Below are 17,088 nucleotides of genomic sequence, written 5' to 3'. Positions count from 1 at the left end.
TGAATGTAAAACTTTGTAATGCTGCTGTTTTCTGGGATTCGTATGTAGAGGGGGAAAATTCGAGTAAAGCTAACGCAGCCGTAGAGAATATACATTCTAATTTGTTTTGTCCTTGTTGCTCTGTGTGCCAATCTGCGCTTTGATGCCTGTTGGGCTTTTAGCCTTTATTCTGAATATCGTTTTTACAAGTGCTCTCTCTGTCAGTGAAAAAGGCAACATGTGTAGACATGTCCATCTGCCCTGCAGGACAAAAGCAGAGCACCAAGGCACTATTACTGTGTGATTTGGGGACACGGGTTGCAAGCCTTTTGGGGGACCCCTCTTTAGAGGGTTATGAGCGACTTTTCAGATAAGTGATTCTTTTGTTAAGAAAACGACCGGCCAACATGTGATCAAATATCAGGACGGGCTTGCCAGGGATATATTCACGTGACAAGGCGTGGGGAAGCAATAGAGTAAAGCAATATCAAGTGGCACTTAACGAAAGTATAGATTTTTGCCTCTAAGTAACCTTAGCTGTGCTATGATTTCAGCACTTTGGACAGAGGCACCGGGAGTCGTTGAACGCTGCGGACTAACACGGAGTGAGTGGACTTCGCCTTTTGTGTTTTGCCAAAGCTAGGGATTGTTTCACTTTTTCCTTCTTTTTTTTGCTCTCGGAGGGAGACCTGTGAGAAAACAAAACAAACAAACAAACGCGAGGAAACGCACCAGTCGATAGCGGGGCTGCTTACTTTGCGCTTGGAGTTTTGTCGCCACTTAGAGCATGTGAAAGTTGAAATCGTAGAGCTGCTGTAGTGTACGCGTACTTTGCAATCTCCACTTGGTGCACAGCGTTAACTTTGGGAAATGCAAGTGTTGGTCTTGGAGATCTAACCACTGATAGTGGTTGTCAGCTCTTATAAAGGTAAGACCTGTTTGTTTTATTCTCCACTTTACTAGCAGCCCTTCTCGGGCAGATGTTTATCTATCTGTACATAGAGAAATTGATCCTCTTTTTGGATTTTAACTCTACGGACAGAGAAAATGTAACGCTGTGAGGAATAGCTTTGGGTTGTGATGGGAGAGAGAAGACGTGAGTCATGAGGGAAATGTTAAACTTACGTTATCATTTTACATTTTCCTTATACTTTGTCCGTATGCTTTTACACCATGACTAGAGCAGAAAACGGTCACAAAGTTGTTTCAATTAACAGCCACAGTTCTGTCACGATTTCACAGAAACTGACTAATGTTTTTTAATTTATGTCTGTATCTACAGTTGCCTACATTTAGCAGCTATTTCATATGAGTTGTCATTTTAAAGCAACACAAATAAATAGTGCATGCAAGTGCGTAAAAGCTTACTTTCCGTCCTCATCATAATCAAATGCTTGCGGAATTCTTGTTGTCTTTAATGCGCAATTGTCTTGCGCACGCTTTTCTTTGCTTGCTTAATAATGGGGCATGTCTTTAATAAAATATTCGACTCAGCACGAGCTACCTCCTACTTATTGTCTTGCTGAGATCGAAAACATCCTTATCTATCTATCTATCTATCTATCTATCTATCTATCTATCTATCTATCTATCTATCTATCTATCTATCTATCTATCTATCTATCTATCGGTTTAGCTGTCATTCTCGTCATCCTTTCTGATCAGCTAAAATGTTGTTTTCGTTAGCATGGAGGGATAATTTATTCGTTGAATCGATCCTAAAGTGGTGCAACCAGCCATATCAAACTAATCGCGTCTGTAGCATCTCCGCACTTCGTCATCGTGGACATATTAGTGTTTTTACTACGGACCGCTTCTCCGTTTCATTCATCCCGAGATTTCCACTCCTCTCCTCCAGCATCACCTGCTCATCTCGCTCCCCAGCGCACAGGTCTGTCTGTGCATACGCCGAACAGTTGGGAACCACTTAGGGCTAAAAGCTTTCGCCACAGATAACATATCATGTTAAAGTATTTTGAATTGCCTCGCCAGAAATAGCCCGATGGCCAAAACAATGTGTGTGTGCGTGTGTGTTCATATATATATATATATTTCCAGTTAAAGTGAATAAGAATTTGGATAGGCGTGGTCAGATTTTGTTCAGACTGGGTTAGATGGAGCCACCGATAAGATTGCCTGATAAGGAAATGGCTGAGAGGGTGTCACGCGTATTGTGGAGAAAGCTGAAGAAAAGCTGTGCAAGACTGAGACGAAATTAGGACAGTCAGCGTTTTAAAGGAGCCTTTCGTTGATGATTTTCTGACTTTTATGCCGACTAAGTTTAGGAATTCGTCTCAGTTTCTAAGAGGGATGTGCGGAGGATATTGGCTACGGTCGCTTTTTTTCCTTTGTATCCAAGAATCTGATTAAGGGGTGAAGCGATTGAATGACAAACAGACAGATATGAAAGCCCACGGGCGCCTCAACACTGCGTTAATCAAGAGTCTATCAGGCGTAAGACGTTCAGTGTCATTTAGCTGCTTTTAAATGATCCTTAGGACTGTTTCTCTTTGTCCGGCTACGTTAGCTTCTTTCAACACTGCCAAATCGGTAATTTCTTTACTACACATTTGTTTTCTTTTTGATAATCGTGTTATCGAGTAAATATCTGTTGATACAAAAACAACGTATCGAATTTCTCGTTTTAAATGATATAAATCAAACGGGACAATCGGCATATGCTTTTGGACTAGCCCGAAAATAATAGCAGCTGGTGCTGTAACTGTCGCTGTTTTGTCACTGTAATTTTCGTAATGCTCTTGTCATTTTTGGTTAAATGTAATGAACAACATCATTACTGACGTGCGTCAAAACGGTCACGAGCGCCGTTTTAATAAGCAAGTATTTAATGCACAATTTAAGCTGTGTGCTTTTCAACGAAACAGTGGTGCTTTTGTTTGCAAAATAATATAGTGTTGAATGATTAAATGCAGAAATGCACACATATACAGAATTTCTGTATTTGTTTGAGCTTTGTCTTAAATGAAGTGCTATTATTAAATGATCATCTGTTGGTGGTTTTATTTTTATGTGAGTCGTGTTTTCCTTTATTGAATGCATATTTTACTTTCAAAATGAATTTATTTAATTTAATTTTAGTTCATAAGACTGAGGATAGAGATGTGGGTTGGTGGTGTGGGTGTGGGCATGCGGGGGGAGGGGGGCTGGAGGCGGATGCGGGGAGGGTGGGGGGTGCTGGGGGATGGCACGACACACTTTGTATGTACGGAAGGTTTTTTTAGAACTTTCTGCAATGTACGTCATCGGATCAGTCCATAAATGGGGTTGTGTTATCTAGCTGAGAATCTCCCTCTCCGCCCCCCTCCCCTCCGTTCTGATCGCTGCAGAGTTAAAGGTGGGCGTCAATAACAAATCTGAGCTTGGTAGGTTTCAATTCAGACAACACATAATGTGCCATTATATTTTTACAGTTTAATCGGCGATTCCTTCCTTCTCGTTTTACTGAACGCCGCGGACGATCAGGGGATATTTACAAAATAAATACTATGAAAATCGTTCTGTAGTCTGTACGGAGCGCGGCTTTCTTAATTAACTTTTATAGTAATGTACAGACTTACTGCGCCCTGCTTGATTCGCGGGAGGAATTTATTATAGGCCTACTGAATATGCTGAGTTCCTTTGGGAAATAAAAGCGTGTGCTCGTCACAATTGCGAAAAAGGAAAAGGTCCGTTTCTTTCATTCACCCTCTAGAAAATATATTTTTTCTAGTCTCACAATTTTAAGAATGACAGTAAAAACTATCAAAAATAATAATCATTTTTATAATAAGTTTAATTATAATTTTAATATATTGCATATTTAAGAATGTAAATTTATTTCATGCTGCCAAATCCTTTGAATGAATGCATCACCGACGCATTTAATATAATTATTATGTGTTTATGGAGCTATTTGGACAATTCGAAAGAGATGAGTCTATTAGCACCCCCGATTGCGTTTTTTTGCACAAGAAATCCTCAAGAGACTGGAGAATTGGGCGCGCGCTCTCAACACCAAGCAAGAGCGTGACTTGCGGTGCTCTAGCGCAAAGTGCTCATTTTGCAAGAGGTCGAGTGATATCTGCACTTTAAGGTGTAATTCCTTCATAATCTGCATGTAAATGACGCTGGTTGTGTATGATTATCCATTGAGACTTAAATCAAAATAACTATTTAGGGTGTTGTAAACCTGTAAACCTGTTGTGTGTTTGTTGTTTGGTAAAGGGGTGTTTGTTTGTCTGTGGATATGTGTATGGCGTGTGCAGTCTTTATATTTTTGACCTCCAGCATGTATATTCATCCAAGTTTGAACAGTTTGACACGGTCTGTCTGTATGAATGAGCTCTGCTAGTTGTTTGCCACCCCCTGTGTGCTTTACTCTACTCCTGATATAAAATGGGAGTGGCACTTGGCCTCTCTGTATGTGAATAGGCTACAGAGCAGCATTAGTGCTGGTGCCTGGCAACTAAAGCTCCGCCAAGGAATCCTCAAACTATTCGCCACGTCAATGCTTGGGTATGTGTATGCAAGACTTCTCTAACTTGTTAGCAATTTGCCTCTGTGGATAAGAATGGCATCCCAAAGTGTTTGTTTCAAACGTGAATTTGATAGACTTGCTTAATGCTATTTGGTACGTAATAACGTAAGGTAAGTTGAACAAGCTACATGTTTTTTCCACAGTTGAATGTTTAACATTTCTTAGAGGTCGTTTAGATTGTAGCTTCTCTTTGGCCTGCTTTGTATGGTGATTTTCATTGTTCACTGACAGTTCGTGGAATTCTTAATATTTTCAATCATAATTTTGACCACCAACAAGCAAATCTATGTCATTTTGGGCTTGCAAATGACAAATACTTGCACTATTTATGTTGTTTTCCTCTTAGATGGCTTTGTTCGAATATAAAAATCGCTATATTTGAAATGTTTATATTCAAACTATTAATCAATTGACAGACTACAATAGTGCAATGACAAGAACCGTCCTACCTAATTATGTAAATATACTCACCCTTGACACATAAGGGTTTGTTGGGCAAGCAAAAGGCTAGATTACCAGAGGATGTGTGTACAAAGGAGATAAAGTGGCAGCAGAGGGCTTATACCCCACGGATACATTACCAGTGTAGCTGGTGTATGCTGCTAAGGATGGATTACAGTTACATGGGATTGTATAGCTCATTGTGTCTATGTGCTAAAGTGGATATCTAAGTGTGTAGTCCTATAGTGTAGCTGTCTATAAGTCAGACTTTGAGATCTTTATCTTACACGGCTGGCCGCTGCTGACCACCACTGGCCCTTTATTGATAGCAGGAACCTGTTGCATCTTGCTGTTGGAGGAGGATGAGCACTGCGCAATTCGTCAGTGTGCAGATGAGAGACGGTGATGTGATGTCACATAAAGCACTGCCCAGGCTTCCCTTCCCTAAAGACAGAGAGCAGGAGAAACAAAGACATGCACCCAGGAATGGGCAAACTTGAGTTCCCACAAAGTGACTCACTCATTTCGATGCAATGACAAAATGGAAAGACTGGACCCACTTGAACAAGTGTACATACTTAAACGTACACTCGACATTGCAGACTAAACAACACTAAATCATTGACGTTGACTCTTTGAAAAAAAATGCTGCATGATTAACAGTTTTTTCACAATTAGTCATTCGTATTTTTGTTGACAGCTGGGTTATGTGAGAAATGCTAGTGAACACTCATATACACTCTTCAAAATATAGACTTAAATATAGACTTTTTTTTGCATTGATTTTTTTTTTTTTAAAGAACCATTTTTGGTTCCACAAAGAACGTTAAATTCAATGAAGAGTAAAAGAAGATTATTTTCTTGGTATAAAGAAGATTTTATATAACAGAAACTCTTTGTTTAGTATACATAATCTATTATTATACATGAAGAAAGACTCCGTGGATGTTAGAGGGTTCTCCACTAGATCATCAATGTCATGTATCTATATTTTAGGAGTGTATTTAAGGGGTTTACCCTTTGTTTTTCCATTGCAGTGTGAGAGTCAGAAATGACATTGTCCACTTTTAAATGTGCTCTGTAATGTGTGATGAATGACTTTCATCTCTCAAGTGGAAAGCTATCACATCTATTTTTACTGCAAGTTTTGACACCCCTAAAAGTTTTGTTACCCTGCTCTGCAGTAGTGGGAAATATTCCACCATTTCAGGTTGTACAGAGTCCTAGATCTCTTCTAACTTGATGCTTTGTTATGTGTCACAATGTACTTCAAAATTCAATTTTGCCATTATGTGGAAGACCTGCTCCAGGATGGAATATTCAACGATGGACAAGACAACAGAAGGGCGAGTTTTTGAGAAAGCTGAGGTGACGTCATTAGCGACCCGACCTATTGGATAGAGACACGGCCATCGCTTCTGACGCCGCTCCGACTCTCTCAACATTCAACACCTTGAACCCTGATGGTCAAGTTTCAGCTATACTGTCCATACTGCATATCTGATCGTTTTCATGGACCCTACAGTTTCTATGAAGTTGCAACCAATGAAAGTCAAGGTCTTCCCACAGTTCATCTCTAGTTGTATTCTCATTAGTCCATATGTCCACTTTGTGGTTATCTTAGTTCTATCTGTGGTGGTGGTGTCAACTTTGTGCTGTTTGTGCAGTTCTGAATGGGATCCATGTTGTTTTTGTGCTCCTAATGAGAAGCAGAGTGATTTATTTATGGATTACCTAGCTGGAACAGCCCTAATGCACAGTGTGAGTGTACATGAGTGTGTGTGTGTGTGTGTGTGTGCCTGTGTGTGTGTGTGTTTTACCTCTCTTGGAGTCATGTCGCTCAGTAATTGCTGATGCAACTCTTTGTCATCCAGGGTTTGCCCTCTCCTCCTGTGAACCTATGGGATGAGTTATATTCATCTTGGCTTGTCCCTATAGGAGAGAGAAAGGGACTGTAAGCGCGAGTGTGTCAAAAATGAGTGAAGGTGAAAGTATATTTGTACAATTTTATTTTTGAAAGTTTTCATGTGTAGTAGTGCAAAAAGGTTGACTATGAGGTGACAAAGAAAAAGAAAAGGTGGAGATGGAAAAAAGTAAAGGAAGAGGGAGTTTGTGTGTGTGTATGTGTGTGTGTGTGTGTGTGTGAGGAGGCAGGTGTTAGCATCCACTCCCATGCTGGGAACAGCTAGGTTTGAAACCGCTCCACCTCATTACCTTATGTAGGGAATAATCATCATCACTATACACAAAACTCATCAATATAAATCTCGCATTGGACAAGATCCAAAAGCACTTGGAGCTTGGTGAAAGTATGGGGCTAATTATGTGGTGAAGCATAGGGTGAAAGAACAAGGAATGCTTTCGCTAAACTTCTCCTGGAAGGTCACGAAAAAATAAGGAATAAACGATAAAGCCGCAGTTGAAGAGCAACATTATATGAACTCTATGATTTTAAACATGTTTGACCGTTTACAAAAATCAAACAAACCACTCCCCATTATCAGAGGAACTGAACTGACACTGGAAGAACAATGAATAGTATTAAAATCAATGAACCAACCAACATCTGGCACATAAGCTCCTTTGGCAGACGGGGGGCTCAAACCTGACAATAGTTTTAAAATATCACATACAGAGAAGACTAGGGAATAATAGGACCTTGATGTGGTGGGGGTAAGGAGTGAGCTCTTTACTTTGAAGCTACCTTTGTGGAGTCACAATTGCAAATATCAATTTCAGCAGATGATCTATAGTCTTGTCACAAAAAGGTGTTTCAATTAACCTAACGGCTGTCCATTAGGATGCTGGTGCAGCATTTGGTCGCAGCTAAGTCAGTAAATTTAAAGTGATTTAGATGGCATATGTATAACTTAAAACCCATAAATTACATTTTTCAGCTGACAATGGCAAATTTAATAACATGTAATTGATACATTTACCAATTATATAAAGCGTGAAGCTAAACACATTACAGGTTTCCACTAGAGCTAGGCTAATTTCTCATGTCATTATACAAATAGTCAAGGAAGACAACACGAAACATCAAACCAAACGAATACGAATGAAACATCACAAGCATACGCATTAGCGTATGTGATTCACTTTGTATCAGCACACAAAGGAATCGTGTTTTATATATACCTTCATCAGTAATGACGAAGAATGTGAAAAAATGTCAAAAGCCCACTCTAACTCAGTGGTCGTCAGGAGAAGCCTGCTCGAGAAAAGAATGCGATGATTTAAAAATCGATGGGTATTTAAAATCACCCCAAGCCTTTATATGTCCAGGAATTAAAATAGGTTTCTGTCATATGTTGCTCGGTAAACGCCATAATAACATACTTTCCGGTTATTCGTTAGGAATAAGCATCTGAGGCTTCACTTGGTTGGCGCTCGCGCCTGGAGTCACATGTTGCAAACGTCACGGCAGTAGTTAGTTACTGTAGTCCGCGAGGAATGAAGCCGTCATTTCAAGCTGGAGAGCTCTCTCAATGCGCACCACACTGCGAGCGCTCACCATGCCATCCAACTGCTTCAACTCAACTCCAAAGGATCCGCTCAGTCATGGGAGTCCATTACCTCAACCATGCAATTTCCACCATCAATAATTTAATCTATTTGCTCAAAAGCTGAAGAGACAACTTGCAGCTGCTGCTTGGCGAAGAGCGGGCGAATATCGCAGAATAGTTGCGCGGAGGTCTTATCCAAAACATCCCAGATGACACTGTCCTGCTGAATGGTCTCCTTTACGACTGGACAGTAAAGGTAGGTTTTTGTGCGGAATGGAATCATTCTGTAGCCTACCGACTATGCTACGTCTGTTGTGGAGTTAAGAAAAAGTAATCAAGTGTTGGACCATGCAACGGCAACATGAAACGCTATCCTCGCGTTCATTAATAAGATACGGCGTTATTATGTTGATTGGATTTCTGATAGGGGTCAGTGGAACCAAGTTGTTTTTGTTTATTATCTAGGGCTATCAGCTGTTTATCCTGGCAGATATAAGCTATTCTGTTCAACTTGTTTAATAGTTGGCTTTATTGTTTTGTTGCTGTATAATAGATGTGGATGTTTTGGTGATCTTACTTGTTAGTTGCGTAAAAGTATTAGCAATTGCCATTCAACATTATATTTATTCATATGGACGCATTGTTTATAGTTTATAGGCAAAAAAATAAGACTTTTTGTGCGAACATACAGTGAATAGACGGTTTTCGTGAATTCAATGAGACTTGAAGAACATGAAACCTGAGATCATCGTTTAGGTTTACCATGTAGAGTCTAGCCTTCCACTGGAACAGATTAAGTCCCAAAGCGAAGATAAAGTTTTCAGATTAAAAAATAACTGATTGATTTGGTCCTGGGCTGACTTTGAATGTTAAATGGGCAGAATTGCTAAAACTAAATCATAGGCTACGAGTTGATTTTGTTTTACATAAATCCCAATGTACTTTCTAGTAAAGCTGCGTTGCGTTATGTAGTATTTATATAGCTAATATTGTGATTATTACATAGTAAAGATAATAAAATATTTACTGCTAATATTTTTAGACGAGAGATATTAATTTAGCATGGTGTATGCAAAGAAAACAGGCCTATACTTATGGCCTCTTGTTAAACTGCGTTCTCTGTGTGTGAGTGAATGTTTATGATAGAAAGAGAAAGATGTTTCCAATGGTCTATGCTTCTCTCATTGCCTCACTTCAGACGAGCTTTATGTAGACGAATGCGCCATCTAGTGTAATAAGGTTGTAAAGCCTGTTAAGGAATAAAAGGATGGATGTGTGGTGCCGCTGTTTTGGGAAAACGATGTTCTTCCTGACAAAACTTTTTTTTAAGTGTAGACACATTGACTATGCTAACTTCACTCTAATTCTTTAGAAAGTTCTCTAATAAAAGAAAAACAGTGTCCAGACTAACATACAAAGTAACAAATCTAAGTAGATACTTCACTCGCGGATTTAGTTCACCCTGTGTTGCCCTGTCTCTTTCTACGACAAAAGACGAACCTTATACATAAATTATTACAGCACTTATGTTTAATTTGTTATTGTTTTCTGTCTTTAAGCAAATTAGTGAGCAAATATTTGTAAATGAGTATATTTTAGAGGAATTAAATATACCAGACGTAAAATTAGGCCTACGTTTCTCTGTGCAAAACGTCGAGTTTGGATTTACGCAAAGCAGTTTGCCAGCAGTAGCCAAATGTTAAATATCTAATACTTTTAAACACAATATGTATTATCATATAAATGTGATTATGAAGACGTTAAGTGTAAAATTGTTATGGTTTTCGACTTACCGACCGATACGGAACATTCTGCGCCTGCGCAACTCACAGTTGTTATGGTTACATTTCCTCAAGAAACCAACTTCGTTTCGACAGACTAGATTATTAGGAACTACAGTGTCTAATTATTCAGTTTAAAGAATATCCTAGTTGTGTTTTATAAACTTTTTTGTTTTGTTTTCGGCAGTTACTAGTATAACTTTTGTAGCTTTAAGAGTTTGCATAAATTCTAAAAATGCAGATCTGCTGCAATTCTGAAGCATTTGTTATGTACTGCATGTCTAACATTATATGTGTAGTTGAATTTAGAGAAGATAAGAGGGCTTAGACTTTGTGATCTAGAGCCAACTCTAGCCTACTTGTTGAAAACGTTATATTTAAGAGCAGATTGTCTTTTGTTGTGTTACCACTAATGTCAGATTTCAACTGTTATGGAATCCACATTTGATGTGTTGTCAAAGTCAGAATAATAATTAACGGCTGAGACACCTGTGTGAGCTTAAGTGATGCACGCTACAGTTTTCTTGTCATTGACAAGTTCACCAAAGCGATTGAAAATCTTTTCTTGTGCTACAAGCATTTTCCCCTAACCTTTGTTTTTGGCCTTTTCAAATATTTAATAGTGCATTGTAAGATATTTTTCACCCTAAGGAATAAATGCCTTGTTCCCATTTTCCTTTAGAGTGGTAAGGCTAATAGAAAAGTGTCTGTTACCGCAGTACTTTTAAGTTCGAAGAACCGTAGACATCTGTCATTAGTGGTTTTCTGTCATAATCCCTCTATGGTATGGGGATTTAAACAAACAGAGTTGTGGGAGAATCAGGATCATGCAGACCAATCTACCCTGTCCTACCTGCCCTTCTCCAAACAATTGAGCAGGTGCATGTAGTCTTTCTGCCAAAACCGTAGCTGCCACTCATGCCCAATTAAAGTACAATCCTGTTTTACAGTGAAAGGTGTTTGAACGTGCTCCTACCAAGCCCGACCATATGGATCAAATACAGCTGTGCGGTTGAAGTATTTCATCAAGCTTTCTGTGTCTAACTTTGTAGCTTGAAAGATCAACGAAGGCTGGATGCTTTCTCGTGTGAGAGGTTTGATTGATGGAAGCCTTGTATGTAGTATTTTCAATGCCTCATAATGAACCAGGCTTCAAAGATCTAACAAACAGGACACAAAGAGCATGAATTAGCAGCTTTGTTTGCACGACTGTTGAACGGATTATCTTAGCATCAACCATGAAAGGCGTCTTTTTCATTTTGGACATTGAAACACCTGAAACCGTGACTAGATTAATTTTTTTTGACAACTACTACAGTACCACGCTTTCTATGACCCATCAATGGCACCTGTACTCGTGTGTACACAAACATAGTCATGTTTGCACATCATACCATATGATGACAGGATATTGATAGCACATTATCATCAGCAGTTCAAATATACGCATATTAAAAGCAGAACAAACATGTCCGTCAAGGTAATCTCGTCTTCCCTCGGTGCTTTGAATGAGACAGAAGGTTTCAGTTATTGCCAACTCAGTCCCAGAGCAATAAAGTGATTCATCGTCTAGATTACGTTTTAACAGGAAGTTGATTGAGAGCATAATCCATATTGATTCTCTTGATGGAAACAGGAATAGCAGAGTTAGAAATAAAATAATTTGTTGTTCCTGGTGAGAAGCTACCCCAGAGGAAAATGGAAAGCAATTGCGAGCTGATGAGTGGCACTGCCCCCCTAGCACCACTTCTTCTAGCCCCACCGCCCTTTTCCTCTCAAGCCCCTTAGAGACCAAAGAGACGTCATCAGGGTTGTTGTGCTCTTGGCCTCCATCTCCTGCCGCACAACTACACACCGGTGCGCTAGTCTAATTAGAAGGGAAAGATACAATTTAGCCGGCGTAGTCAGCTTTCAGAAATTCAAGAATAACTTACTTCAGTGCTTTTATGTGAAACTCCAAGCCATGTAGGTCTGTGGAATATTTAAGGTTATGTGTTACTGGCAGGATTTGGATGAGAGATGGCATATACTCCACCTGCTGTCAGGTAGGGCAACAGAAGGGATTTGGGTGTCAGCATGACTGATGCTGGTATTTGATTCAGAAGCCTCTGCAATATATATAAATACTTCTCTCATTAGGGAGACGACAGATGTTTGCTAATTGGGATCATGGTGAAACTGGGGCGGTTACTGGGTTGTGCTTTTCTGTATGTGCGTAAACCCCACATTAAGGTTGTCTTGAGAGTAGGAACGCTGACAATAATCCATCCGTCCTCGCAGGCACACCACATCTGGAGGAATGAAATAAGACAGAATCATTGAATAATCCTCAGGCAGGCACTTTAAATTCCTCGCTATATTCAGCAGAGGTAATTGCTGACAATGTAAGAAGCTTTTTCCATTACGGGGGAAAGCTGACAGACTGAAGTATCTTTTCATGCCTGCAGAAGCAGCTTGTACACACATTTTGCGCCCTGCCTGATTTGATTAAGATTGATCTGTCCTCCACAGCTGTATCCTCGGCTCCGGGTTTTTCCATGCATGTTTTTGACCATTTGAGAGCAGAGATTAAAGATGCTCCCACCTCATCTCCCTTACCGAACACACACACACACACAGAACCCTCGTGGACTGCCAACGTCACTGAGCGAGGGGACTTTGAGCTCATTAAGCAGAGAGCTGTGATATTCTCAATCGAGACTGTGGGACTCCCAACCGGCCTATTTATAGAACGCACATCTCCATGGCAGTCATCACTGCGCTAGCAAATCGCAGTCATGGCCCCAGACACCAATTAAGAATGAAACAAATGCTTTTTAGACAGGGCGTGTCCCTCCTTCACTCCTGCCGGCCCACACTGCCTTCTGCTCTGGGAGCGGATCCTCCCTCTGCCTTTTCCTAAGGATGCGTGGGGCATCGGGAGGACAGCACGCAGAGCACTGGCGAAGCCTTGCTGCGGTGCTGGATATTTTTAAAGGCACCTCCTCTCCACCCCCCTTACCCCACCCATACCTCTCCCCTTCTCCTTCGCCTTAGAAAAGTGAGAGTAATGGGTATCTTTTTTTGTTGTTGTGTGTGCATGATCCCGTCTGCTCGTATGCACTGGGATGCTGTTGGATGCAATGAATCGCAGTGACTCATAGAGGGACTTCAGAGAGGTAAGAGAAAGGTGCAGGGAGAGATGAGGAATCAAATAGACTCACCAGAATTTTAAATTGTTTGCGTACATTTTGCAGCCAGGGAAAATTTCATTGACGGTGGTGTGTGCAGGTATGAGAGAATGAATAAATGAATGACTGGCGTCTTTTTCCAGCTCTCTCAGCACCTATCCCTCTCTCTCTCTGATCGCTATCTGTTGTCGTAGTGTGTCTTTTCTCATCTCTCCCTGTCCCTTTGTATCTCTGTTTAAGTTTAAAACTCTCTTAGTGGGAAAGATAATCATCTGCGTGGCATCGGAGTGTGTGGGCTCTTTCTAACAAATCAATGTTTCCAGAGAAGTTTAGATTCTTTTTCTCTTGCATTCAAGCAGCATATAAACTTTAGCCTTAGCTCAAATGATGAATACATTGTTAAATAATGATGGGATTTTATCAACTTCACAATTAAAAAGGACAATTATTCCAATTTTGGACAGCTTGAGCAAACTTTAATGATTGAAGTTGTTCCATCATTTTTTGGTGGGTTTTGACTTGTTCCCTATATCTGCTCCATCTTATTCTCACATAAGCAGTTCAAAGACCTCTAAGGGAACGGAAGGGGAGGCAAGGGATCAGGAGGAAGAAGGGAAGGGGAAGAGAGACTGAGGAGAGTGGGAGCAGTTCTCTTGTGTCCTCCTAATGATACTCCAGGGTCTCTGAATTTAGCCTGCTGTATTTGCTGGTGGGGGAAAGAGGAGGGGGCACAAACGTGAAGGTGTGTTAGTTGCGCTCCCATGGGCCAATGTCTAAAAATGAAGCAAAGAAATAACAAGTTGGCTCAATGTGTTTGTGTTTTGCTTCAAATTGCACTACGAGAATGATTCGCTACATTAATAACCTTTTTTTTTCATCATGGATGAAGTGTTTAATGTAATGTTGTTTGCAAAACAGTTGTTTTACATTGTGTTTTCTGTCCCCCCCTCCCCTTTTCCTCACTCCCCCATCCCTCTTGTCTCTCCCCTTTTGCTGTCTCCAGTTCCAACAGGTTAGAAGAGTGATGACCATCCTGTTCGTTACTATGGTTATTTCATACTTCAGTTGCATGAGAGCTGCGCCCATGAGAGAGATCCCGGGTGTGCAGGGGGGCCACCGGGCCGAGGGCTACCTGGGCGCTGCTGCCGCTGCTGCCGCTGCTGCCGCTGCCGTCACATCGGGCAGCCGAGGCCACGGGACTCCACAGAGTGGGGGCGGGCTGCCCTCGCTCACGGACACTTTCGAGCAGGTCATTGAGGAGTTGCTTGAGGTGGAAGGGGAAGCGACGCAGCAACTGGGGCCCGGGGCCGACCAGGGCCAAGGAGGGGGTGGTCCCATAGACGCGGCAGACTCGAAGGACGTTGACCTGTATGCCTCGCGGGTGATGATCAGCAACCAAGTGCCTTTGGAGCCGCCGTTACTCTTTCTCTTGGAGGAATACAAAAACTACCTGGACGCCGCCAACATGTCGATGCGTGTGCGGCGGCACTCGGACCCCGCACGGCGGGGGGAGCTCAGCGTTTGTGACAGTATTAGCCAGTGGGTGACAGCTGTGGACAAAAAGACGGCAATAGACATGTCGGGCCAGACGGTCACCGTTCTGGAGAAGGTCCCCGTGACTAATGGTCAGCTGAAGCAATACTTTTATGAGACCAAATGCAACCCCTTGGGGTACACAAAGGAGGGCTGCCGAGGAATAGACAAGCGGCACTATAACTCACAATGCCGGACAACCCAGTCTTACGTGCGAGCCCTTACCATGGATAGCAAAAGGAAGATCGGCTGGCGGTTTATACGGATAGACACTTCGTGTGTATGCACATTGACCATTAAGAGGGGCAGATAGTGTACACAATGTATAGATTTTATTGAGAGTTCTAAAAAAAGAGAAAGAAAAGAGAAAATATCTATTTGTATATACATAACAGGGTAAATTATTCAGTCAGATAAAATTTTATGGACTGCATGTAAAAAAGATAAAATTTATACAGTAAGTGATACTACAGTCTATTTATTGAACATATTCATGACCTTGTAAACAATTAAAAAAAGATCTGATCAGTCATTTGCGCCCAGTTCAAATTACTATATCACATTCCTCAAGACATTGTGTTTTTTACGTTGCCAAGATTTTGAGAGATGAGGAGAGGAGGGGGTGAGGAAGAATTACATTCAAGAAAGAAAAAAAAAAGAAAAAAAAAGAAAAAACTTGCATGCTGCTTCAATTGTGAATTGAAAAACTGTCCACTTTGGGAAAACAAGGAATCGGTTTCCGACCAAAACATTCCGTTTACATTCTCAACCGTAACAGGATTTCCTCCTCTCAGTACTCTGTCTGTTTACTATCCTCAACTTCTCAAGGTAATGTTGGAAATACATACTATGTCAAGGTGCTGTTGTCAAAGCTTTGCTGTTTATTTTTTTATCCCCACAAGATGAAAAAATATATAATATATATATATATATATATATAAAATTTATTCATTGACATGTGTTCTGGATTAATATAATTCATTTTGTATGTTGTGAAGTTGTTTGCAATATTAAATTGAAATATTTGAAGAAATAAAATTACTATAGGCAACTGAAAAACAAAACCAATGTCAATAAAGTTTGAGCTCTCCCTTTACAGGTCGAAATTTGGCACATGCTGTGCAGAGAACATCTTCTCTCGCAGGCAAACATACTTTGGATCCTACATTCATGTGATTTCAAAAGGGATAATGATAGATATAACTATATACATTACAATATATAAGTATTTATTTCCCATCCTCTCAACATATACAGTTGAAGTCAGAATTATTAGCCCCCGTTTCTTTTTTTCCCTAATTTCTGTTTAACTGAGAGAAGATTATTTTCAACACATTTCTAAACATAATAGTTTTAATAACTCATTTCTAATAACTCATTTATTTTATCTTTGCCATGATGACAGTAAATAATTTTTGACTAGATATTTTTCTAGACACTTCTATACAGCTTAAAGTGACATTTAAAGGCTTAACTAGGTTAATTAGGTTAACTAGGCAGGTTAGGGTAATTAGGTAAGTTATTGTACAACTATGGTTTGTTATGTAGACTATTGTAAAAAAAAAATTAAAAACTGCTTTTATTCTAGCCGAAATAAAACAAATAAGACTTTCTCCAGGAGAAAAAACTTTATCATACATACTGTGAAAATTTCCTTGCTCTGTTAAACATCATTTGGGAAATATAAAAAAAGAAGAAAAAAAAAAATCAAAGGGGGGGCTAATAATTCTGACTTCAACTGTATGCCTATATCAGTATTACCAAGCTATTTGAAATCTCAGAGCCAGAAATGCAGATAAATACATCCATCCAATGTAAATTCTGTGGAAGAACAAACACTCTAGAAAGTTCTCAGGTAAGACTTGATATGTAAATTCTATGGAAACCAGTATCTCATGTAATGTTGTCCAGAGGGAGCAGGCAATCATCACTAGCACTAAGAGATTAGGATTTTCTTTTGTCTGTAGGATAGATCAATGGAGTCAACGCTCCAATGCACTCTGCGTGATATCTGATACACCTGAACACAGACACAGACCTATACACAAACCTGCTTTCCTTCAAAGGTTGTTATCAGACAACTGAACAGAAATCTGTCTGACACTGATACACTGCCACAGATAAGGGAGGAGTTTCAT

At 40.2% G+C, this 17,088-nt stretch overlaps 1 protein-coding gene across 2 annotated transcripts; it reads left to right on the top strand.

The window, feature by feature from the left end:
• Positions 1-567: 567 nt before the first annotated feature.
• On the top strand, positions 568-15,913 carry LOC130232015 (brain-derived neurotrophic factor). Of its 2 annotated transcripts, none has more exons than XM_056461608.1 (2): positions 568-907; positions 14,421-15,913. In XM_056461608.1, exon 2 carries the CDS (start codon positions 14,442-14,444, stop codon positions 15,261-15,263), a length of 822 nt encoding a protein of 273 aa, XP_056317583.1. In that variant the 5' UTR covers positions 568-907; positions 14,421-14,441; the 3' UTR covers positions 15,264-15,913. The 2 variants fall into 2 exon arrangements, with proteins under 2 accessions (XP_056317583.1, XP_056317582.1); XM_056461607.1 differs by lacking the exon at positions 568-907 and adding an exon at positions 8,442-8,722.
• The last annotated feature ends 1,175 nt before the right edge of the window (positions 15,914-17,088 follow it).

Source organism: Danio aesculapii, chromosome 7 (assembly GCF_903798145.1).
Source record: "Danio aesculapii chromosome 7, fDanAes4.1, whole genome shotgun sequence".
Lineage (NCBI taxonomy): Eukaryota > Metazoa > Chordata > Actinopteri > Cypriniformes > Danionidae > Danio > Danio aesculapii.
The sequence above is the reverse complement of the archived record's forward strand: the minus strand, read 5'-3'. Positions and strand labels throughout refer to the sequence as shown.

What these genes read in the sequence shown, in the direction of transcription:
- LOC130232015 (XM_056461608.1), top strand. Translation starts at nt 14,442, where the DNA reads ATGACCATCCTGTTCGTTACTATGGTTATTTCATACTTCAGTTGCATG.